At 44.8% G+C, this 23,824-nt stretch overlaps 2 protein-coding genes across 10 annotated transcripts in view; one reads left to right on the top strand and one right to left on the bottom strand.

Annotated features, from left to right (window-relative positions):
* LOC311519986 (GTPase KRas) overlaps window positions 1–23,824 on the bottom strand; it is a 101,295-nt gene that overhangs the window by 29,358 nt on the left and 48,113 nt on the right. For 2 of the 5 annotated variants that reach the window (XM_084627135.1, XM_084627137.1), the window contains exons 1-4: window positions 11,721–11,742; window positions 8,293–8,313; window positions 2,928–3,018; window positions 1,514–1,605 (exon numbers count right to left, since the gene is read on the bottom strand). In XM_084627135.1, the coding sequence (XP_084483261.1) occupies window positions 1,514–1,605; window positions 2,928–3,018; window positions 8,293–8,313; window positions 11,721–11,723 (207 nt within the window). In that variant the 5' untranslated portion in view covers window positions 11,724–11,742. Of the gene's footprint in view, window positions 1–1,467; window positions 1,647–2,927; window positions 3,019–8,292; window positions 8,314–11,720; window positions 11,746–23,824 lie in introns of those variants that run through there. The other 3 variants (XM_084627134.1, XM_084627136.1, XM_084627141.1) reach the window with 3 other exon arrangements.
* Window positions 90–23,400, top strand: ETFRF1 (electron transfer flavoprotein regulatory factor 1). 5 transcript variants are annotated; one of them, XM_084627207.1, is made up of 4 exons: window positions 11,903–12,037; window positions 13,910–13,968; window positions 22,897–22,991; window positions 23,091–23,400. In XM_084627207.1, the coding sequence occupies exons 3-4, from the start codon at window positions 22,947–22,949 to the stop codon at window positions 23,310–23,312; spliced, it is 267 nt and encodes an 88-aa protein (XP_084483333.1). In that variant the 5' UTR covers window positions 11,903–12,037; window positions 13,910–13,968; window positions 22,897–22,946; the 3' UTR covers window positions 23,313–23,400. The 5 variants fall into 5 exon arrangements, with proteins under 5 accessions (XP_084483336.1, XP_084483335.1, XP_084483333.1 ...); XM_084627208.1 differs by having other exon boundaries at window positions 13,910–14,047; XM_084627210.1 differs by lacking the exons at window positions 11,903–12,037; window positions 13,910–13,968 and adding an exon at window positions 90–242.

The following is a 23,824-nucleotide window of genomic DNA, read 5'->3' as shown; positions in this document are numbered from 1 at the left end:
CAATGTTTTATCATAGAGAATCTCTGTGTGCTGGTGATGTGATAAATTGCTGAGCCACATAATAATTGACTCCAGTCCTTGAGCACCGCCCCGTCTGCTTTCCCTGCACAGGCTCTGTCTGTCGGCACAGGCTCTGCTGAAGGGGCTCTGTCTGGCAAGGGGTCCGTACTCCTGGGGTGTAGCCTCCCCACTCACAGAGTCTCTGCCAACATTCCCAGTTGCAAGAAATACCCCTGGTGAATGTAGGTGAGTACTGATTATTATTATTAATAATAATATCAGGAGGAGGGGTGGAGCGGGGTGCTAAGAAAACAGACCCTTATTTTTTAAATACGATGTTGGCAACCCTAGTAGAAGAGTGTGTGGCGCATCCAACAGCTTTAAAGAGATCTGTGATTATCACTGGATCCAAGAGCACCCCTCCACTCCTGCTTTCCAATGGAACACACTTCAGTTGCCTTTGGTAGGTTCCAAGATATCAAACCTTAAAACTGTGACATTTTAGTGTATGGAAATCTGTTGGGGGCAATTTTTAGAAGTTTTTAAAATGTACTGGTTCATGGCTTTTTTTTTTTCTCAGAGCCCTAGCTAACTGGGTTCACAACAATGAAGGCAATCCAGCTTTACAGATGATGGGGTATGAAAAAAAAAGACCAATTAAAAAATGTTAAACTTGCTAAAACATTTCTAAAAAAAATTCTGATAAATGTGCTATACATAGAATACATAGTAGTGTGTTTTTATTGGCACCAGTTTGGGTTGGCTTACATAATTCACCTACAGTTTCACAATTCAGAGCAAGTCATCCCAAATTTCTGCCAGTAAAACTTTACACTACAACATCACATACATGTATATATATCAATACAACAATTTTACATCTGCACTAAAATGCAGCCATTTCTAGAATGAAATACCACAATTTGTAACAGCCCAAAACAATACTACATACAGTTTAGGAGCGAAAATGAATATGTCTAGTAGAATACACATGTGGAATTATAGAAAAACAAGAACTGTTTACTCAGATTGGAATTTGGACAGGAGCAGAGGTTATATCTCTACTCATGCAAAGATTACCATGAGGATTTTAATTATCAGAACTAAGCAAGACCAAGCTTTTACATCTTCTTTTACCACATAAGCACTTCTTTGTACCATACTGTGTGACTACTGGCTTAGAGGACACTGTGGCACATACCAAGTCTTTAGCATCGTTTTCTTAAGCACCTTTGGCTTTCCTTGGAAGTCACTCATTTAGCTACTGATCCAGTTCATTGCCCTACTGTACTAAACTTGTGGCTCTTACATTTTGCAGTGGTATGGCTAAAGTTTTCATTATTAGTTTTGATCCAAGAATACTGGAAGGCCCCCCCTACTCCCTCCTCTACTCTGAGGAAATGGAGAGAAATTCCCACATTTTCATAACAAATCAACAATGTTTTAGCATAAAGTTTAGAAACTGACTATTGCAGTTTGCAACAGCTGTTTATTATGATGGCTGCGAACTAACTTTTGCTTCAAGCCTTTCCCTCTCCTCTTGCACAATTCTCTCCTTTTCGAGTCTTTCTGCTTCTTCTTGTTCAGCTCGTAAACGGGCTTCCTCTGAAGAATTAGAAATCTATTATCAGCAATACAAGTACATCCTGATTAATAAAAACAGATACATTATTTTAAAAACTAGCTAGCAGATCAAAATTTTTATTTCAAAATAACTATAATAACTTGTGATAGTAAGAGTTCAATCTACAGTGTCCATTATGGGTTCGATCCATAACGTTTGGAAGTAGTGCCAGATAAACTAAATCCACAGCCCTACGCACACAGATCTCCCCATGGCCTTACCCACCCTTGGAGTTGTGGGGGCAGATGTGCCACTCCTACAATTCCAGAGAAGCAGAGACAGAGTCCTTTTCCCCCTCAAGAACAGCAGAGGAAGTAGCAGGAGTCCTCCCTTTCCCCACCTACACATTAAGAGGCAGAGGTGGCAGCCAGAGGCCCCCCAATACTCATTACAGTAGCTATAATATATCTGATTTGGTGGTCTGGTCCTGCTTTGCTCATCTCCTCTTGCCATATACATCATTCTCTGCTAAGGCGATGTTGACAGATTCCCCAAGCTCTTGGAGTTAGTAACCCAATGAGATGCATGGGATACTTCGCATGCCTCAAAGTTATTGTATCAAGGTCTCTGTAGGTTCAGACAGGTGTCATTACATAAGCTAAACTAGAATCACATTTCAGTATTTTCTTCTCAGCCATAAGGGCAAAAAATAGGTTTTTTTAATGACAGCTGAGATTCTGATTACATGACTACAGGAGATGCAGCCCTAGGCACAGGCCTATACCGCCTATGCTTTAATTCATCCCTCTTTGAAAGACTGTCCTAACATTAATATGGAGTGTCTGTTGCTGTCAGAATGCACTGATCAGTACTCTGTTAAGCTCAAAGTCAGCGTACTCTATTGATCTACTTTGAGCAAAGTTTTAGTCATTGAACTTCTCATTCCTTCTGATTACTAAATGTGGAGAAGAGGAAATATCTGATCCCATACCTCTCTACCCACTTGTTCTTGATTTGGCTGGGAGTACCAGAAGGGGAGATTAAGAAAAATTGTAATTCTCTCCCCCACCCTCATACACTTTCCAAACATTTGTGGAGGGCCAGGGAGAGGAATAACTAGTGGAAAGAGTATGTAGAAAAGGAGGTTGAACATTGTGAGGGGGATATGTGGGGTCTCAAAAAATATCCTTGTTTACGGCCTTCCAAAACATTAAAGCCAGCCTTAAGAACAGAGAAATACAAGTAAATCATCCTACTGAGATTAAACAGAATTTAGATAACATTAATGATTATAATTTGCACTCTGCCTATTTAATTAGTGATTTGGTGTAATCACATTTCCTATAAGTGAAATGCACTGTACCTTCCTCTATTAATCTTCTATCTTCTTCTTCTTTCTGTAATCTCAGTCGTTCAGCTTTGCTAAGTTTCTTTTGACCTCCACTTCCACCAGACTTAACATGGGCAATAAATTAAAGGAGACTAAATGTCAACATTTATTTTACACATTTTATTTCTTTAATGTAGCATTTCAAAGTATATTGTCAGTCTTTTATGTAGCAACATCTGTGTTCAAAAGATAACAAAAGAACAGGATATTATGTCAGTAAAGGAAACAAATTTTTCTTGTAACCCACAAAAATAGCTGAATGTTTAAACCAGCCCTATCCTCAGGGCAATGTGGTTAGCAAGACTAATGAAGTGAGTGCATTTAAAAGTTGGATTTTTGTTTTAAACTAAAATATCACTCATATGACAGAACAAAAGATTTTTTCACTTTTGAAAGCAAGCAGAAAGAATGTTGATTTAAAGAATACACAGACAAGACAAAGTCACAGGAACAGCCCTTTAACATAACAGCACTATTTAGAGATGATTAAATCAGGGAATTTATATATTTGTTAAAAGAACAAGGGGTTAGCCCACGAAAGCTTATGACCAAATACATTTGTTAGTCTCTAAGGTGCCACAAGTACTCCTGGGTTTTTTTTGCTGATACAGACTAACATGGCTACTACTTTGAAACCTATATATTTGTTGTAACTTTCACCGGTTTCCCCACTGACATAAGAATATTCATATAAGTAAGAAAAGTAGAGCTACACATATTGGGCCAAATTCTCCTTAATCAACTTGAACCAACATAACATGGGAAAATTTGACCCATTATATACACTGTATTAGAAAAAAAATCTATGTATCGTAATAATTAATTGGGAAGTTAACTACATATTAAGGACCAGCTGCTACTGGTGACTCAGCTTATAAGATCTCTGCAACATATATTTGTGTTAAGAGCTTGAGAGCAGCCTGAAGACTTAATTGAGAATCCACTGGTATCCTCCTGCCCTCCAAAAAATAGGTTCCCCAGAGCCCTGTTTTCCTTTTTTTTTTTCTGCCAGAGTCCACAAAGGGGATCGTTTAACCCATACTGTGAGGAATAAGCAAAATCACCACACAATACCATCTCAAATAAATAGATTTAAAAGGAAAAATATTAAACTATTAATGTATTAACTAAAATAGCCTGTGCTCTTGATCTTCCTCATATGTATAGTTACTAGATCAAATTCTATCCTTTAGAGTAGAATAGGTAGAATAGAATTCTAGATAGCATTTGATCTAGTAACTATACATATGAGGAGGATCAAGAGCACAGGCTATTTTGGTTAATCCATTAGTTAATGTATTAGTTAATTAAATAATAAATAAATGAGTCAATACATTAGTTAATGTATTAGTTAATTAATAATTTAGTTAATATGTCAGTTTTTACTCAATGTTTATTCAGACAAGGTTCTCATTGACTGCAATCATATGACAGCCCTATGCACAACTTGGTTCTGTATAAATTTTTCATACATGTATCCAAAAATGTTTTACAGAATCCAAATAATAATTAGAAAGTTAACAGATAAATAATAGTAGAGGAGGGAGAGATTACAAGGGAGAAGAGAGATGTTCATAAAAGATTATACAATATAAATAATAAATTATAAACAAGCTACAAGCAGAGTCCTCACTCAGGATCAAGGCCATGCTGTGCTAGGTGCTGAACACACATACATGAAGATGTGTGATATATGAACGCAGATAGAGCTGATGAGTTAGCAGTATAAAGGGAGGCTGATTTAGATGGCAAAAGTTGAAAAGAAGAAAGTGGTTCTTGCTGTAGTAATGGCCAGAACATGATAGAATAGAGAGGGCTAGTATTAGACCAAGAGGGGAGATGAAGAGAATGAGAATGAGCCATGAGATAAAAAAAAAAAAATCCAAGGACGATAATATTGTACTGAATTGCACAATCAGCACAGAGCCAGCAGAGTTGTTTGTTGTGACATGTACATTCTTCTTTGTGTGTGTTAGAAGATAAGCAGTGGTATTCCACAAATGCTGTAATCAGCAGTACTGGGACTTGGAGAAACCAAAGAGAAGAGAGTTACAGTAGTCAAAGAAAAAGATGATATTATTATGGACAGGGATTTTAGCAGAGGTAGAATAAGGCAGTATTGTGCCGACAGTGATGGATTTGCAGATGCAGAAGATATGGGAGAAGAGTTCAGAATTAAGCTTGAATCCAAAGTTACGGACAACAGACAAAAAGAAACATCCAAGTCAAAGAAGGTGTCTGAGCTGCATTTGAAGATGTACTTCCTGATTGACCAAAAGATGCATCTTTGTCTTTGAGACACTTAGCTAAAGCCAGATGAGATGAAACCATATGTTCATTTGTTTGAAACAGAGGAGACATGTTGACATGCAGAGTTGAATATCACCACCATAAAAGTGAGAGCTAGGATGTAAAGGCAGAGACAGAGAAACTGTTCTCCACTATCTTGCCACTTGCACCTATACAGACTGAGTGGGAAGTGCATGTAACGTCAGTCCAGAACACTATCAGTCCAGAACAGTCAAATTTTAAAGCTATTTTGCAAAGATGTAAATGACTCCACGAAATGCAAGGCAATAAAGAATCAAGTGCAGGAGAACCAAAAGGAAGGTGGGGAGAGAGAGGCAGAAGGCCAAACTCTTGTAAATAAATAGTGTGATATAATGGAAGGCTTCTCATTACTACTTTTGTCCCATTTTGGTAATAGTGATATTTCTGGTAAATATTATCTTAGACAAACCATTTTTATGAAGAGCTTCCAGATTATCCAGGCGGACCCTTTTCATTCAATAGTAAAAGATGTGTTTTGAATTGTGTTATTTCCAAGGTGATTAGCGTATTGTCAGCTAACAGAAATATCAGGGAAGCTATTCCGTTCTGTATTGCCAGCCAAAATGACAAAATGTTTTGAACCTTGTATGGCAAAAAAACAAATGAAAACTTAAATCAAATGTATAAACTGAAACTTAGTTACAAGACTTGTTATGAAACTTGAACAAAACATTAGGCCAAATTTACTGCTGCAAAAAGAGACAGTAACTCTACTGATAACAATGTAGTTATGACTAGGGCTCCATGTCTGCCATGGAGGTTGCGGAAGTCATGGATTCCATGACTTTCCGCAACCTCTGTGACTTCTGCAGCAGCCAGTGTGGCTGACCCCAGGACTGCCCAAGTAGCTGGCTTCAGAGCCAGGGCTCCAGTTACCCGGGGAACAGCCACACCAGCCACTGCTGGAGCGGCCCCGGGGACAGCCACACCAGCTGCTGCTCTGGCGGCCCCCAGTAGCAGTCCCTGGGCGGCCAGCTGGAGCATCCACGGTCTGTGGCCCCCTGGCAGCATTCCCCGGCCGGCTGGAGCAGCCGTAGTCTGTGGCCCTCTGGGCAGTGGTGCCGCTGGCCCTGAGCGCACCCACCCCAGCAGTGGGCCCTCACAGATGTCCCCTTCCCAGCAGTGCCCCCTCCAACACCCCACAGCCCTCCCCCCAAGATTTAATCACAGGTATTTTTAGTATAAGTCATGGACAGGTCACAGGCTGTGCATTTTTGTTTATTGCCCGTGACCTGTCCATGACTTTTACCAAAAATACCCATGACTAAATTGTAGCCTTAGTTACGACCTACTAAGGCAAGAGTGCATCCCATCAGGTGTTACTCAAGCATTCATCTGCAAAGTTCTGCCACAATGAGATCTTTAGATACAGATATGAAAGGTATGCTCATGAGTTTGACTGCAGGATGAGGGCCTTAGGATATTAAAGCTGAAATAATTTTATATATCTAACTTACTTTTTACCGTATGTCATTTGTTGACTTTTCTCTCTATCTCTCAGCATGGAAGATGAAAACAGACTAGTCAGTTTCACTTGTTTACAATCATATTCTAATCAATTTTCTTTTCAGATTCTCATGCTTTAGTCCAGTGTTGCAATGTGTGACCTACCAAATGCTACAGGAGAACATGTTTGTATTTTGTAAATTTTAAAAAATATACAGGAATTTTTAAAAATGGAAATTTTTGTCTCAGGTTTTGTAAAGGCTTGTTTTTACAAAATCTAACTTTTGCACCAAATTTGACCAGACAGTATGTTTTAACCTTCTCCTCCCTCCACCCACTCGCCCCCCCCCCCCCGCCAAAACCTGCAAAACCATTATACTATTTTGCAGACTAATTCCAGAAGGGACTGTGAGCCATCTAGTCTGACCTTCTGCATAGGAGCCCAGTACTGGGTCTGGTACTAGTCAATATTTTCATTAATGATTTGGATAATGGAGTGGAGAGAGTATGCATATGAAATCTGCAGATGACACCAAGTTTGGAGTCATTGCAAGCACTTGAGAAGACAGGATTAGAAAACAAAAATGACCTTGATAAAATTAGAGATTAAAAGCGACAAGGTGAAATTCAATAAAGACAAGTGCAAAGTCCTTCTTTGAGGAAGGAAAAATCAAATGCATAACTACAAAAGAGAGTTGTTGGCTAGTACTGCTGAAAAGGATCTGGGGGTTATAGAGGATCACAAACTGAATATGAGTCAACAATGTGGTGCAGCTGCAAAAAAAAAAAAAGGCTAATATTTTGGGGTGTATTAACAGAAGTGTTGTTATATGTCAGACAAGGGAGGTAACTGTTCCTCTCTACTCAGCTCTGGTGAGACCTTAGCTGGAGTACTGTGTCCAGTTTTGGGCACTACACTGTAAGAAAGATGAGAAAAACTGGAGAGAGTCCAGAGGAGAGCTACAAAAATGATAAAGGTTTAAAAATCCTGACTTCAAAGGAAAGGTTAAAAAACCTGTGCATGTTTAGTCTTGAGAAAAGAAAGACAGGGCGGGGGGGGGGGGGGAACGGACGACCACTGATAACAGTCTTCAAACATGTTGTGGGGTGATAAAGAGGATGGTGCTCAATTGTTCTCCATGTCCAATGTACGTAGGACAAGTAGTAATGGCCTTAAACTGCAGTGAAGGAGATTTAAGTTAGATATTAGGAAAAACTTTTTAATTATAAGGGTAGTTAAGCTCTCAAATAGGCTTCTCAGGGAGGCTCTGGAATCCCCAGCACTGGAGGTTAAGAACAAGTTGGAGAAACACTTGTTTAGATTTAACTGGTCTTGCCTCAGTGCAGGGGCCTAGACTTGATGGCCTCTCAAGATCTACATTTCTATGATTCTATAACACAAGCCGTAGAATTTCACCCTGTAATTTCCTAAGTGAGGAGAATGTTATTTCCAGCTATGTAAATGAACACCACTGAGTACAACCAACTGTGTTTGAGCTAGATTGTATCTTTGCTGTTATATCTACATCTATCTGATATATCTATAAATCTACCTACCTACCTTTGTTTTCTTTTTTGGACCCTAAAAGTTCAGAGAAAAAGAAGAGAGAAAGAGTCAGAGATTACAGTACCTAAACAAACTATAAGGAATAATTAATTTACTTAGTAGTTGCACTTCTTAAAATCAGATAGGTAAGTATATTTCATTTCAAAGTTTAGCCATTGATAACAGATAATATGAACAAACTGTAATATGGGGAGAGGGGAATAACCAATGAGCTTTAATACCGGGGAAAGGGAGAACCACCAGTATTACACAATTTCATTGTTTTTAGTGGTATTAACAGACCATCGCCACATTTCATAGCAATATACTGTAGTTAAGGTTGTGGCAGCACATCCATTCTAATTTCTCCATTAAAAGTCAATGCATGTCAGAGACATGTCGATTTATTCTTTTGCATAGAGACTGTCCGGTTTGGCCAATGTACATGGCAGAGGGGCATTGCTGGCACATGATGGCATATATCACATTGGTAGATGTGCAGGTGAATGAGTGCCTGATGGCGTGGCTGATGTGATTAGGTCTATGATGGTGTCACTTGGATAGATATGTGGACAGAGTTGGCATTGGGCTTTGTTGCAAGGATAGGTTCCTGGGTTAGTGTTTTTGGTGTGTGGTTGCTGGTGAGTATTTGCTTCAGGTTGGGGGGCTGTCTGTAAGTGAAGACTGGTCTGTCTCCCAAGATCCGTGAGAGTGAGGGATCGTCTTTCTGGATAGCTTGTAGATCTTTGATGATGCTTTGGAGAGGTTTTAGTTGGGGGCTGAAGGTGATGGCTAGTGGCGTTCCGTTATTTTCTTTGTTGGGCCTGTCCTGTAGTAGGTGACTTCTGGGTACTCTTCTGGCTCTGTCAATTTGTTTTTAACTACAGGACAGGCCCAACAAAGAAAATAACAGAACTCCACTAGCCGTCACCTTCAGCCCCCAACTAAAACCTCTCCAAAGCATCATCAAGGATCTACAACCTATCCTGAAGGATGACCCATCATTCTCACAGATCTTGGGAGACAGGCCAGTCCTCGCTTACAGACAGCCCCCCAACCTGAAGCAAATACTCACCAGCAACCACACAACAAAAACACTAACCCAGGAACCTATCCTTGCAACGAAGCCCAATGCCAACTCTGTCCACTTATCTATACAAGTGACACCATCATAGGACCTAAACACATCAGCCACGCCATCAGGGGCTCGTTCACCTGCACATCTGCACAAATCTGACATCAGGCACCTGCACATCTGCCATCCACACCTGCACATCTGACAAATCTGACATCAGGAATCATAACATTCAAAAACCAGAAGGAGAACGCTTCAACCTCTCTGGTCACTCAGTAACAGACTTAAAGGTGGCAATTTTGCAACAGAAAAGCTTCAAGAACGGACTCCAACAAGAAACTGCTGAACTAGAATTAATTGCAAACTAGATACCATTAACTTGGGCTTGAATAGAGACTGGGAGTGGCTGGGTCATTACACAAATTGAATCTATTTCCCCATGTTCAGTATCCTCACACCTTCTTGTCAACTGTCTGAAATGGGTCATCTTGATTATCACTACAAAAGTTTTTTTTTCTCCTGCTGATAATAGCTCATCTTAATTAATTAGCCTCTTAGAGTTGGTATGGCAACTTCCACCTTGTCATGTTCTCTGTATGTATATATATCTTCTTACTTTCTGTTCCATTCTACGCATCTGATGAAGTGGGCTGTAGCCCATGAAAGCTTATGCTCAAATAAATTTGTTAGTCTCTAAGGTGCCACAAGTATTCATGACTTTTTTGAGGATATAGGCTAACATGGCTGCTACTCTGAAACCTGAAGTATAAAGACACTTAGGGACTTTTCCAAAAGTAACACAAGGAGTTACACGGATCAGCGTTCACGTTGCACTCCCCATCAGTACTCAGCCCAGCCCTGGAAAACTAATGATCCAACCAGATCAAATTCGGTGATGAATCCTGGTCACATGCCACCTGAAACACATTGCACATACGCTAAGAAGAAGTCAGAGCAAAGAATAGAAACTAAAGTATCTCAACACTCAATCCCTACATGACACTGCATCATGTACCAAATGGTTACATTTTCAGTGCAATGTGTAGGACATAGCTAGTTAATATTAACGTGTATGGACATTGATTGGCTAAATTTTTAATGCATTATTTTGAAAATTTACACAGAAAACAGAGGTGGAATGTAGAAGCGGCCAGTTGAGTGGAAAAGCCAGAGAACAAGGAGGTAAACATGGTCAGAAATGGATACCTGGGGAAGGAATAAAGGGCTCCTCTAGGGGAGTAGAAGAAACTGTCTATTGTGGTGGAATGGTTTTGGTAAGGTGTGAAGGTGAAGTTTACAGGAATGCAAACTGAGTTTCATGCTAAAATATCCCAGGGATTTCCTACAACATAAAAAACTGGATTAATCAGGGTGGAATAAAGGCTCAGATCCTCAATGATAAATAAACTCCTATCTTCTATTGATTTGGGGAGCTTCAATACTTTTGAGGATCTGGCTCAAAGTGCCTGTCTCCTCCAGATTACCTTTTGAAGTCAAACCCAGATTGGCAGTGACTGAATAGGATTTCCAGATTACTGGCCTGTGTGAAATGCTTTGATGGTCTCAGTCCAGTTCCTAGACTCAGAGGATAAAGGTCCACATTGCAAAAAACCACCACCATGATCAGTACCAGATGGGCACTTTTGCTGGTCGTCCCAGCAGAACTGATGGGGCTGCAGAAGGCTGAAATCTCCTCTTGTGGGAGACATTTGAATGCCCTCTCTGCCTAGTGCCTTCTACCTGTTCCGTGATTAGGGGCACTCACCTCCCTCCTGTTTACCAGATTGATTCTGTTTAACCCTACGACTGGCCCAGTAACCCTTACCCTCAACGTAAAGGAAAGGGATAGTAGGTGCTGGAGCTAGGGGTGCTTTGGGTGGCTTGAAGCGGCTTCCCTTGCATACAGGGGTTACAGCTTGGTTCAATGACTCTCAGCATCCCCACTCTGCAAATTGTCCCAGCGCCCCTGCAAGAGACGAAAGCAACCAGCTCGCCTCCCCTGCCCCGTTCATCTCCGGTGTGCTAGGGGCAGGGGCAGGAGCCGGGGTCCCCGCCAGGCTGGGTGAGAGGCGGAAGCCGCGATGCTAAAGGCTCAGAGGCTGGCGTGGGGGGAGGGGGGAGCTGAACCCCGTCCGCCCAGGGACCCTACGGCGGCGCCAGGCCGCTCAGCAGCGCTTGAGGGGACAGGCCGAGCCCCAGTCCCCCGCGCACCCCGGGGCTCGGAGCGGACGGGAACTTGGAGCCGGGGGGGGGCGGGGGGGGAGACTGCCTACCCGGGCTGGGGGAGGGGAGCGACTTACCCCCCACCCCCAACAACCCCATGGCCGGGCCCTTCCTGGGGCGGCCCCTCCCCCCGCCCCGCTCTCACCATCTCGACGCGTCCCCCAGCCCGGCGTGAGACACTGTTTACCCTCCCGCCCCTTCGTTACCTAGACGACTAGTCCCGCCCACGCGGAGCTCTCGCGCAGCCGCTCCCGACTCCCTGACAACCCCCCACCCCACCCCCTACATCCTCGCGCAGCCGCAGTAGACGTCCACACGCTTAACTCACGCGGCCACCCCGGGGGAGGGGACTCGCTCGTGACTTTCTCACTCTGCCGGGGCGGGGGGTCGGTGCCGCTTTACGGCCGGCAGGAGGTGCCGTAAAGCGTGCGCAGCTGGCTTTGCGTCAGGGCCGGTGGAGAGGTACAGATCCCCCCCTTTCCGCCCCATACCCCGCCCCCCCGCTCTCTGGGACCCGGGTGGAGCCCGTGCGGCGGGGCGCTGCCCTGACGCCATGGCTGTGTCCCGGCGCCCAGGTGCCTTAACCCCGGGGAGGGCGGCCAGGGGAGCAGCGGCTTGCCCCACGCTTGGGAGGGGGCATGTGGGTGCTGCACTGAGAGCAACTCCCCCACCATCATCGCCAGGGGCCCCCTAGGCCAGGCAAGGGAGCGGGTGGGGCTGGTGAGCCCGCGGGGCAGGTCTGGGCTGCAGTGAAAACCTGGCTCTTTCTGTGGGGTCTGGGCTGTTCCCGAGCCCGCGCTGGGGCGGGACCTGGCTTTTCAGTTGCTCAGCCTGGGTCCCTCCACCCCAGCTAACCCGTCCATACTGCCCTGCACAGACCTTCCCACTTGGATCTGCAGCTTGACCTGCGTCCACACTGCAAACTTACAGGGCTTGGACTGGAGGCTTAGTAGGACTTCGGCTTTGAGTCCACCCCCCTGTAAATAGGTTTCAGAATAGCAGCCGTGTTAGTCTGTATCCGCAAAAAGAAAAGGAGTACTTGTGGCACCTTAGAGACCAACAAATTTATTTGAACTGTAGCTCACGAAAGCTTATGCTCAAATACATTTGTTAGTCTCTAAGGTGCCACAAGTACTCCTTTTCTTTTTCCCCCGTGAATAGGATCTTAGGTTTGGGTCCTGAGTATTTGCTGACCCAAATCAGACTGATGTGTGCATAGAAAGAAGTGGGGTGTGGGCTCAAACTTGAGTGAGATCCTGGGCTTAATGTGCAGTGTAGACATACCTTTAAATGACTGTATTGCTGCTGATAATGGGGATATCCAACACCATTGTGCTGGGTTCTGTGCAAACCCACATGCAGCCCTGTGCTGCTCCCACCACCAGGCTGATAATCCAATTCAAGAGTTTATAGCCAACCCTAAGGTTCTCATGACAGATATGCATGGTGTTGCCAACTCCTGCGATTTTTATCTTCGGTCTCAGACACTTTTAGGTTTCAGAGTAACAGCCGTGTTAGTCTGTATTCGCAAAAAGAAAAGGAGTACTTGTGGCACCTTAGAGACTAACCAATTTATCTGAGCATGAGCTTTTGTGAGCTACAGCTCACTTCATCGGATGCATACCGCGGAAACTGCAGCAGACTTTATATACACACAGAGATCATGAAACGGGTGGGAGGAGGTATTGTTTCATGATCTCTGTGTGTATATAAAGTCTGCTGCAGTTTCCGCGGTATGCATCCGATGAAGTGAGCTGTAGCTCACAAAAGCTCATGCTCAGATAAATTGGTTAGTCTCTAAGGTGCCACAAGTACTCTTTTTTTTTTTTTTTTGCAGACACTTTTAGGTATTTCTTAAAGCTCCAGCTCCTGAAAGCATGTGTTTATGTAAGAATCTCAGCTTTGTTTGGGGGGAAGGGAGTTTCTAGCCCTTGTCTGTGAAGAAAAGCTGGAAAATGTGATCTGCTAGAGGCTCAATTTTTTTTTTTTTTACTATGTGTGTTTATCAGTTCTACCTAGCCATGCTTTTCTTATGAGCCAGCAGGGCAATGGACTAGACAGAGACTCCCTTTTCATACAAAATGGCCCTCAGAGTAAGTCACATAAACTCCGCTTATCTACCTCCTCAGTAAAAACAAAGGGTAGAGCTGAGACTCTCAGAATGGGCTCACTGGGGTATTGTCATCCCTTGTATTGGTGGAACTGCTTCCTTGAAGTATGTGGGTTTATACATGCCCCACTTGTTATATCATAATTTAATTATACAAATTGTCAACATATTATCCCCTCCCCACTCTCCAGTGTTAATATTTGGGGTTTTTTTATGGTGTTTAGATTGCTTGTGAAAGGTGTCTGACAGCTGAGGAGACTGAAGTCCTCTCTCCACAGAAAAGGTAGAGGCAGCAGCAGTGCAAACACCCCACCAATGGGCTTCAACTTCATCATGGAGACACTAGCTCAGTTGAGAAGAGGGTAATTCATTTTCCCTGTCAGTTAGCCCCCCTGCAGAGACTGCCATCACAGAGACCAAATTGTGCTAGTTAAGATTTTTTTCTATGTCTTGTGAAATAGTTTATCTAGGGCAGTGGTTCTCAAACTTTTGTACCGGTGACCCCTTCCACATATCAAGCCTCTGAGTGGGACCCCCATCTTATAAATTTTATAAGGCAAAGCAGGGTTTAGGGTGGAGGTTGACAGCTCATGACCCCGCATGTAATAACCTTGCAACCCTCAGTTTGAGAACCCCTGATCTAGGGGAAGGCCTCCCACCTTGACTTTCCACACTAAAGCAGTGATGCTATTAAAACAGTACCTCCTTCTACTCATTCCCTTTTTAAAGAAGTTCAGGAGTTCAAGGAAGACCTACTATATTAATTGCCCCATCTAATCAGTTCAGTCTTTAACATCAGTGAGGCCTACTCATGGTCACAACACTGTCTACATTCACATAGTGCCAAGTTACTAAAGGTACAGTAGAACCTCAGGGTTATGAGCACCTTGGGAGTGGAGGTTGTTTGTAACTCTGAAATGTTCATAATTTCTGAACAATACTTCATAGTTCTTTCAAAAGTTTACAATGGAACATTGAGTTAATAGAACTTTGAAACATTACTATGCAGAAGAAATATGCTGTTTTCCCTTTATTTTTTTTAGTAGTTTGCATTTATCACAGTACTCTACTGTTTGCTTTTTTGTTCTTTGGTCTCCGCTGCTGCCTCATTGTGTACTTCCAGTTCCAAATGAGGTGTGTGGTTAACCGGTCAGTTTGTAACTCTGAGGTTCTACTCTACTAAAGGCACTTCACCTGCTAACTGAGTGCTATGCTAATGGCACAGATACCCAGCACTTGTATGGATAGCATGTGCTTAATAAAGCCTAGATGTCTCGTGCTAAGTCAGGGGAGGGCAAACTACAGGCCACTGGCCAGATCCAGCCCATCAAGGCTTTCAGTCCAATCCACGGGATTGCCAGCCCCATGGCGCAGCAGGGCTAAGGCAGGCTCTGTGCCTGCCCTGTCCGTGTGCCGCTTCTGGAAGTGGCCGGCACCACATCCCTGCAGCCCCGGGGGGCGGGGAGGGGGGCACAGAGGGCTCTGTGTGCTGCCATCAGCTGCAGGCACCGCCCCCCTCTCCTCACAGCTCCCATTGGCCGGAACCTCGGCCAATGAGAGCTTCGGGGGTGGTACCCGCAGGTGATAGCAGCGCACGGTGGAGCTGCCTGCTCCATCCCATCCCCAGGAGCCACTGCCAGACATACTGGCCACTTCCAGGGCCAGGGCAGGCAGAGGGCCTGCCTTAGCACTGCTGTGTGCTGCTGCCGCTTTAGAGCCGCTCAAGGGAAATGGCGCCAGGCCAGAGCCTGCACCCTGAACCCCTCCTCCCTGCCCTGAGCCCCCTAGCCCCCTGTGTTGAGCCCCCTGCCACACCCCAACCCCCTGCCGCACCCCTCCTGAGCCCCTTCCTGCACAAGCCGCACCTCAACCCCCTCCCGCACCTCAACCCCCAGCCCTACATTCATGGCCCTGCATACAATTTCCCCACCCAGATGTGGCCCTGGGGCCAAAAAGCTTGTCCACCCCTGTGCTAAGGAGTGAAAACACTTCCTTTATAGCAATGTCATTCTGCTGTCACATGTTTTAACACTGATAACACCTGAGTGAGTCAACACTGATGCTTCTCTTTAGTTGAGATGGCCTTGTAAGTCAGGTTACAGCCAGAGGTTTAGAAGCAAGATTTAATAAATAACTTTATAGTGCTAGGATTTGGAATTTAAAGATTATATAAAAAAGTAGTTTAGGCAACTTAGTGCTTTTAGGATGAACACTGATTCAATTCTCATATTTTTTTTCCTGTTTATTACATTAGCAATATTCTGAAATGATCTGACTTTTTTTTTAAATGCTTTAGCAATATTGTTACGGGATCTGAATTAAGTCTGAACCACGCACTACAGTTCTCTCAAGCCCTGCTTGGTGGGAAGGGATGCTGAGTCTGAACATTCTTTCAAGCCAAATGTGGGTCTTGGGCTTCAGCATGTAACTCAACATCCACAGCTCAGAGCATAGTGCAAAAAACAGAATGAGAAAATGTACTGTACGCAGTATGATATTTTTGAAATATTTTTTATTCTTAAACATGTGAAAGGCACTTATGCTCAGAGGACTAACTTTTTAAAAGAAGCATTACTTGAAACTTCTGAAATTTATCTGTGAAAATCACTCTCTTCATTAGTAGTAGTAGTAGTAGTAGTAGTAGTGACACCTAGGAGCCCCAGGCATTTTACTGAACTTTCCAAAATCTTTGGGTTGAAAGTAATTGTACAGACTTTGAGCCTGAGAAGGTAAATTCTCCAGCCTCCACTTAATAATAAAATATTATAACTAATACATGGAGTCTGTGTGTGAGGATAAAGTCAAGCATAGGAAAATGAATCCTGCAATCATTTATTTCTTGAATACACATAAGGTGGCTGTGTTGGCTCTGCCCCCATACAACTCACTAGTTGCTGAAAAAGTTTAGTAATGACAGTGCTGCTAAATGACTGCTTGAAATCTGTTGTGACAAAGTTCCTGCTCTACCTTGGTGGGTCTTGTGCTTATTGGCGGATTTGCTTGCCTTGGAGCTTCACAGCAGCCTTCAGCTTGGCCGTTTTTCTGAATTCACAGTCCAGGTCGACTCCTCCTGTGTCTGACCAGGAATTGGGAAGATTTGGGGGGAACCCAGGCTCGCCCTCTACTCCGGGTTCCAGCCCAGGGCCCTGTGGACTGCAGCTGTCTAGAGTGCCCCCTGGAACAGCTGTGCGACAGCAACAACTCCCTGGGCTACTTCCCCATGGCCTCCTCCCAACACCTTCTTTATCCTCACCATAGGACCTTCCTCCTGGTGTCTGATAATGCTTGTACACCTCAGTCCTCCAACAGTCCGCGTTCTCACTCTCAGCTCCTAGTGCCTCTTGCTCCCAGCTCCTCACACGCACACCACAAACTGAAGTGAGCTCCTTTTTAAAACCCGTGACAAGCCATCTGCATTGCCAGTTTGGCTTCCAGCCCGGTGTTGTATGGTGAATTGGAAAGGTTGTAGGGACAGGAACCATCTGGTCACCCTTGCGTTCTTCTCTTTATTTCGCTGCATCCACTGGAGGGGTGCATGGTCGGTCACAAGGGTAAACCGTCATCCCAGAAGGTAATAACATAGTGTTTCCCTGGCCCATTTCACAGCTAGGCACTCTCTTTCAACCACAGCATACTTCTGCTCTCTCGGGAGGAGTTTCCTGCTGAGGTATTGGATTGGGTTTGGGTGTTCTTCATCTCTGACCATCTGCAATTGGACAGCTCCCAATCCTACTTCAGATGCATCTGTTTGTAAAATGAATTCTTTGTTGAAGTCTGGGCCTATAAGCACGGGGTTACTGCAGAGGGCTGTCTTTAGATCCATGAATGCTTTCTCTGTGGCATCTGTCCATTTCACCATGTCTGGACCCCGGGCTTTTATCATGTCTGTCAGGGGACTCGCTCTGGTAGCAAAATGGGGACTAAATCATCGGTAGTACCCCACCACACCCAGGAATGCCCGGACTTGCTTTTTCCGATTTGGCCGGGGCCAATTTTGGATAGCCTCTAGTTTGTTTATTTGGGGCTTGACCATGCCCCTTCCTACAGTGTAGCCAAGGTATTTAGCCTCGGCTAGCCCTATAGCACACTTGACTGGGTTGGCTGTGAGGTCAGCCTGTCTTAGCGTGTTCAGAAACACTTCCACCTTTCCTAAGTGGGTTTCCCAGTCTGGGGTGTGAATAATCATCCAAGTATGCCGCTGCATAACTGGTATGGGGCCGTAGGAGCTTGTCCATAAGACGCTGGAAGGTGGCAGGTGTCCCATGCAGTCCAAAAGGAAGAACAGTATATTGAAACAGACCCTCTGGTGTAGAGAATGCCGTCTTTTCTTTCGCATTTTTGGCAAGGGGAATCTGCCAGAATCCCTTTGTTAAATCAAGGGTGGTCAAAAATCAGGCATTGCCCAGGCAGTCAACTAACTCATCGATACGGGGTATGAGGTATGCATCGAATTTGGATATCTCATTCACCCAGCGAAAGTCATTACAAAACCTAGTGGTGCCATCGGGTTTGGGCACCAACACAATCGGGCTTGACCACTGACTGTGGGACTCTTCGATGACTCCCAGCTCCAACATCCTTTTTACCTCTGCCTTGATCTTCTCCCTTTTTGCTGCTGGGACCCGATAGGGCCTTAAAGTTACCTTTGCCCCAGGGTCTGTGATAATGTGGTGATATGCTTCGGTGGTCTGGCCTGGTTTGGTTGAAAACAAGTCCTGGTATCGGTTGATCATCTCAGTTACCTCCTTCTTCTGGTTTGGTGTCAGATCAGTGGATATCCTGATCTGCTCCTGCATATTATTTCCCTGGATCGGGGTCTCTTGGGCCACTATACACGCCTCTCCTTGGTGCCAAGGCTTTAAGAAGTTAATGTGATAAATTTATTCTTGTTTTCGGCATCCTGGCTGCCACACCTTGTAGGTTACTTCCCCACGGTTTCAATCACCTCATAGGGCCCATGCCATTGTGCCAAAAGCTTGCTTTCTGCCATGGGTACCAACACCATCACCCGATCCCCTGGTTGGAACTGTCGGACTTTTGCCTGGTGATTGTAATGGGTTCGCTGGGCCTCCTGCGCCTTTTCCAAATGTTCCCGTACAATAGGGGTGACCTGGGCTATCCGTTCTCTCATCTGCAACACATGGTCAATTATATTTCTCCCCTCATTGGGTTCCTCTTCCCAGATTTCTTTTGCAATATCTATTATGCCACGGGGTGGTGTCCGTATAATAAGTCAAAGGGGGAAAATCCAGTTGAGACCTGAGGTACCTCCCAGATTGCAAACATAAGGTAGAGTAGTAGGGTGTCCCAATCCTTCCCGTCTCGACTTACCACTTTCCTTATCATTGTCTTGAGGGTTCGGTTAAACCTTTCTACCAGCCCATCGGTCTGTGGATGATAGACTGAAGTTCTCAGGGTATGTATATGGAGCAGCGTACAGAGGTCCTTCATTAGCTTCAACATAAATGGGGTACCTTGGTCTGTTAGTATCTCCTTTGGTAGCCCCACTCGGGCAGAGATCCCTACCAACTCTTCAGCTATCGTTTTAGACACCGTGTTCCGCAGGGGGACGGCTTCTGGGTAGCGAGTAGCATAATCCAGAACGACAAGTATATATTGGTGGCCCTGGGCTGTCTTCTCCAGGGGTCCCACAAGATCCATGGCTATTCGCTCGAAGGGGACCTCCATGATGAGAAGGGGTACTAAAGGTGCCCTCAAGTGAGGACGGGGACTGTGCAGCTGACACTCCGGGCAGGACGCACAGTACCTCTGCACTTCATGTACTCCAGGCCAGAAGAATCGTCGCAGGACCTGTGCCAGGGTCTTCTTTACCCCCAAATGCCCCCCAAAAAGATGACTATGGGCCAGACTTAATACAGCATTCTGGTGTTTTTGAGGTACTAGGATCTGCTGTACCGTCTGCCCCTGTACTGGTGCAACCTGGTATAGGAGATTCTTCTTCATTATGAAGTAGGGTCCTGGTCGCTGGGTTTTCCCTTCCACGGGGACCCCATCTATTTCGGTCACCTCCTTCCTAATGTTGTGGTACCTTGGGTCTTCAGCCTGGTCCTGTCCAGAATTTCCTCTCCTGGGGCTAATCTGCCTGAGATCTAGGGGGCCAGTCTCTATTGCCTTTACTGGTTCAGGGTGTGGGTGTGGGTCAGACTCGGGTGCTTCTCCCTTCTGGGTGGCCTCCTTTTCAGCTGCTTGGGTCTGCCTACCTACGAGAGCGACCCTCTGGCTTTGGGCCAGTATTTGGGTTCCCAAGGCCTTAGCTGCCCTTCTTTCCCTTTTCGTCTTTCTACGCTGTCTGGGAGTGGAGAACAAATCTGAGTGGAGAGAAGGTTGGGGGTTGACAGTCTACTGTGGATGCCTCACTACTTTCAGGGCTTCCCTCTTTTTCTAATTCCCCTCCTGGGAGTAAGTCTCCAAACCCTGGGAAGCCCCTCCCTATGTGCACTGGGTATGGGAGTTTAGGGACTACACCTGCTGCTATCTCAGTAGTGTTCTCCTGAATCTCGATTTTTACTGGGATGGTGGGGTAATAACCAACTGTCCCATGAACGCATGTTATCCCCTTACGCTTAGCCCACAGCAGCTGACTACGCTTCACGAGCTTCCCCGAGACAAGCATGATAGCACTCCCCGAATCAACCAGTGTTGTGGTCTCTACCCCCTTTAGCTTCACTGGTCTAGTGTACATATGTGGGGTTAGTGAGACCCCCCACAAGGTGGATTAGGGAGCATGGGTCTGCCCAGTTCCCTAGGTTACACTGCATAAGCTCCTCGGCATTGGGACACTGTGCAGCTATGTGTCCCCACTCCCCACAGGCGTAACATCTGTATGGAGCCCTAGGCATTCCCCGGTCTCTTGGTTTGGGTAGTCTAAGATCACGATTCTTTTCCCCCTCAGTGCTCCGACTCTTTGTGGCTTCTGGTGGGCCTTCAGCCCCTCTCTTTTTCCACCTGGTTCTCCTGGTGGCCCAGTCACCCGAGCTGTAGGTCTTGGTGCTGCTAGTTTAACCCGGGGTGCTTCTTCCTTATCTGGTCAGGTCAGCTCCCTCGCCGTCCTTCGCCTTTCTACCAGCATGACAACCTTGTCGTAGGTGGAGGGTTTGTTCTGGCTTACCCAGGCGCGAAGGTTTGGCGGTAGTCCTCTCATGTACCGGTCGATGACCAGAACCTCTAGTATCTCCTCTGGACTCTGGGTCTCAGTTCGTAACCACTTTCGTGCGAGATGGATGAGGTCATATTATTGGAACTGGGAGGTTTTGTTTTCCTGGTACCTCCACTCATGATATCGCTGAGCCCGCACTGTGGTAGTTACCCCAGATCTGGCCAGGATGTCTGCTTTCAGCTGGGGGTAGTCTGCCACAGCCTCTTCAGGCAAATCATAGTAGGCCTTCTGGGCCTCCCCACACAGGAATGGAGGAGGATGCCAGACCACTGTTCTCGGGGCCAAGCCTCCCGCAGTGCTGTCCTCTCAAAGGCCAGGAGGTATGCCGCTACATTATCTTCCTGCGTCATTTTCTGCAGCCAGTTGCTGGCCTGCATGATCTGTGTCCCATCATGGCCGCGGTTCAGCTCTGTAAGGGCCTTTACCTCGTTTACCAATTCCCGCACATAGCCCGGTCTTGAGCAGCCTGATCCATCAGCAGGCGATTAGTCTCTTGCTGCAGCGCACTGCCTGCTGTTGGGAGGCTGCCTGGACACGAGTAGCCTCCTGCTGGGCAGCCGTGGCTTCTATCAGTGCCCACACTACCTCCTCCATTGTGGTGAAAAAAATAGATCCTCTTTCTTTCTTTTTTTTTTTTTTTCGCTTCCAAACACCCTCCTTCTTCCGCCGCACTGTGGACACCAGATGCCACTTCTGACACCAGTTGTGACAAAGTTCCTGCTATACCTTGGTGGGTCTTTCGCTTATTGGTGGATTTGCTTGCCTTGGAGCTTCGCAGCAGCCCTCAGCTTGGCCGTTTTTCTGAATTCACAGTCCAGGTCGACTCCTCCTGTGTCTGACCAGGAGTTGGGAGGATTTGGGGGAACCCGGGCCCGCCCTCTACTCCAGGTTCCAGCCCAGGGCCCTGGGGACTGCAGCTGTCTAGAGCACCTCCTGGAACAGCTGTGCGACAGCTACAACTCCGTGGGCTACTTCCCCATGGCCTCCTCCCAACACCTTCTTTGTCCTCACCATAGGACCTTCCTCCTGGTGTCTGATAATGCTTGTACACCTCAGTCCTCCAACAGTCCGCGTTCTTGCTCCCAGCTCCTCACACGCACACCACAAACTGAAGTGAGCTCCTTTTTAAAACCCAGGTGCCCTGATTAGCCTGCCTTAATTGATTCTAGCAGCTTCTTGTTTAGCTGTAGGTGTTCTAATCATGCTGTCTTAATTGTCTCCAGAAGGTTCCTGATTTTTCTGGAACCTTCCCTGTTACCTTACCCAGGTAAAAGGGACCTACTTAGCCTGGGGCTAATATATCTGCCTTCTATTACTCTCCTATAGCCATCTGGCCCGACCCTGTCACACTGTCCTTTTCTTGGGTCTCTACTCTTCATAGAAATCTTTCCAGGATTCAAGTGCAGTCTTGCTACAAGAGTTAAACTCAGAACATACAGCTTGCTGACCTCATGTTCAGCTACTTTCTAATTACAAATACCAGATCAGCTGTGACTAGAAACTAAGGAAAAGCAGAGTATAAAAGAACTTAGAAGTCACTGCAGAAAAGTTCTTCTATCTCAGTTGTTTCCACTTTTGAATCTCAATTGCTTGGTTTCTATAGTAACAATATCTTACTTCCAGACGCAAAACAAGCCACTTTTTGCTTCATCTCAGAATTGACAGGGCTACAGTACTTGAAAGACCAACAATCTAATTGAGGTGGAGGATACACCACTTACTTGCAATATAAATTAGATATTAACACAGGGAATTATAAAAAATGCTAATGTTGGAAGCTAGCAAGCTAGAACTAGGGACTATACATTGAATTATTATTTATTTTCAGAATTGATTGCAACTTTGCTTAAAATAAGATCTGTCTTCATTAAATTATAAGTGCACTTATGCTAATTCAGGAAAGCAAAAGTTAAGGAAAACTCAATTCAAGAGGTATTTTGGACATTAGTGTAAGTAATATCATACCATAAATGGTTAAAGTGCAGTCACTTGTTAGTTCAGTGTGTGGCTAATATCAAACTGATTATTCTTCAGGTAAATAATCACACAAGAATTAAGTGGCTATGTTCAGTGAAATATGAAAAATGGCCAGTCCTTTAAGAGGTGAAGTGCTGAATCTTTACAAAAATGTAAGTGTCTTGAATGCCATTAGTACTTTTGCTTAACTAGATAAAAACATTTTTGCCACATAGTGCCAAGTTCTAAAATATTTGTTTTTGTTTTTAAAGCTGCTGTACCTTGGAAGGGAATATCCCAAAGGAGCAGACTACTTTAGAAGCCGTTTGAAGGCAGCTTTCCTAAAAAATAAGGATGTGAAAGATCCAGAAAAAATTAAGCAACTAATTAGTCGCGGAGAATTTGTTATAAAAGAGCTAGAGGCCTTGTATTATCTCAGAAAATACAGGGCTATGAAACAGCGATACTATGAGGATGACAATAAGAATAAGTGATGTGTAATATTATTGACCCTGTGCTTGTAACAATACAGATTAGTGGCTGGGATGAATGAATAAAAAAGAATGGTTATGTTAAAGGCAATGAGACTTAAATATTTCCAAACCAAAGGACATATTTGATCACCATGTCAGTGGCTACATTACTACATTTCAAGTGGCTATTTTAATTATTTGAATATAAAGTTCTGTGGCATGCAGATATGATCTTAAACTGATAGCTTAGAGGCTTTGTCCACCATTCTGATCTATCCTGAACTGAAGCTTGATACACAAAAATGCTCTGACAGAAAGTTTAACCTAATTTGGTTCCTCACTTAATTTTCTTCACTGAACAGACTAATTTAAAACTGAATGCAGATCAGATAAGGGCTATGAAAAAAGCTGTCGATTAATCGCAGTTAACTCAGGCAATTAACTCAAAAAAATTAATCGCGATTAATCACATTTTTAATCGCACTGTTAAATAGAATAGCAATTGAAATTTATTATTTTGGATGTTTTTCTAC

The sequence above is a fragment of the Lepidochelys olivacea genome (assembly GCF_965140295.1).
Source record: "Lepidochelys olivacea isolate rLepOli2 genome assembly, chromosome: 1".
Taxonomy (NCBI): domain Eukaryota; kingdom Metazoa; phylum Chordata; order Testudines; family Cheloniidae; genus Lepidochelys; species Lepidochelys olivacea.
The sequence above is the reverse complement of the archived record's forward strand: the minus strand, read 5'-3'. Positions and strand labels throughout refer to the sequence as shown.

Bases quoted from the DNA above. Each gene is read 5' to 3' on its own strand.
- ETFRF1 (XM_084627210.1), top strand. From the start codon at position 22,947: ATGGCCAGTCCTTTAAGAGGTGAAGTGCTGAATCTTTACAAAAAT. The intron at 22,992-23,090 runs GTAAGTGTCTTG...TTGTTTTTAAAG, and splicing joins TGCTGAATCTTTACAAAAAT to CTGCTGTACCTTGGAAGGGA.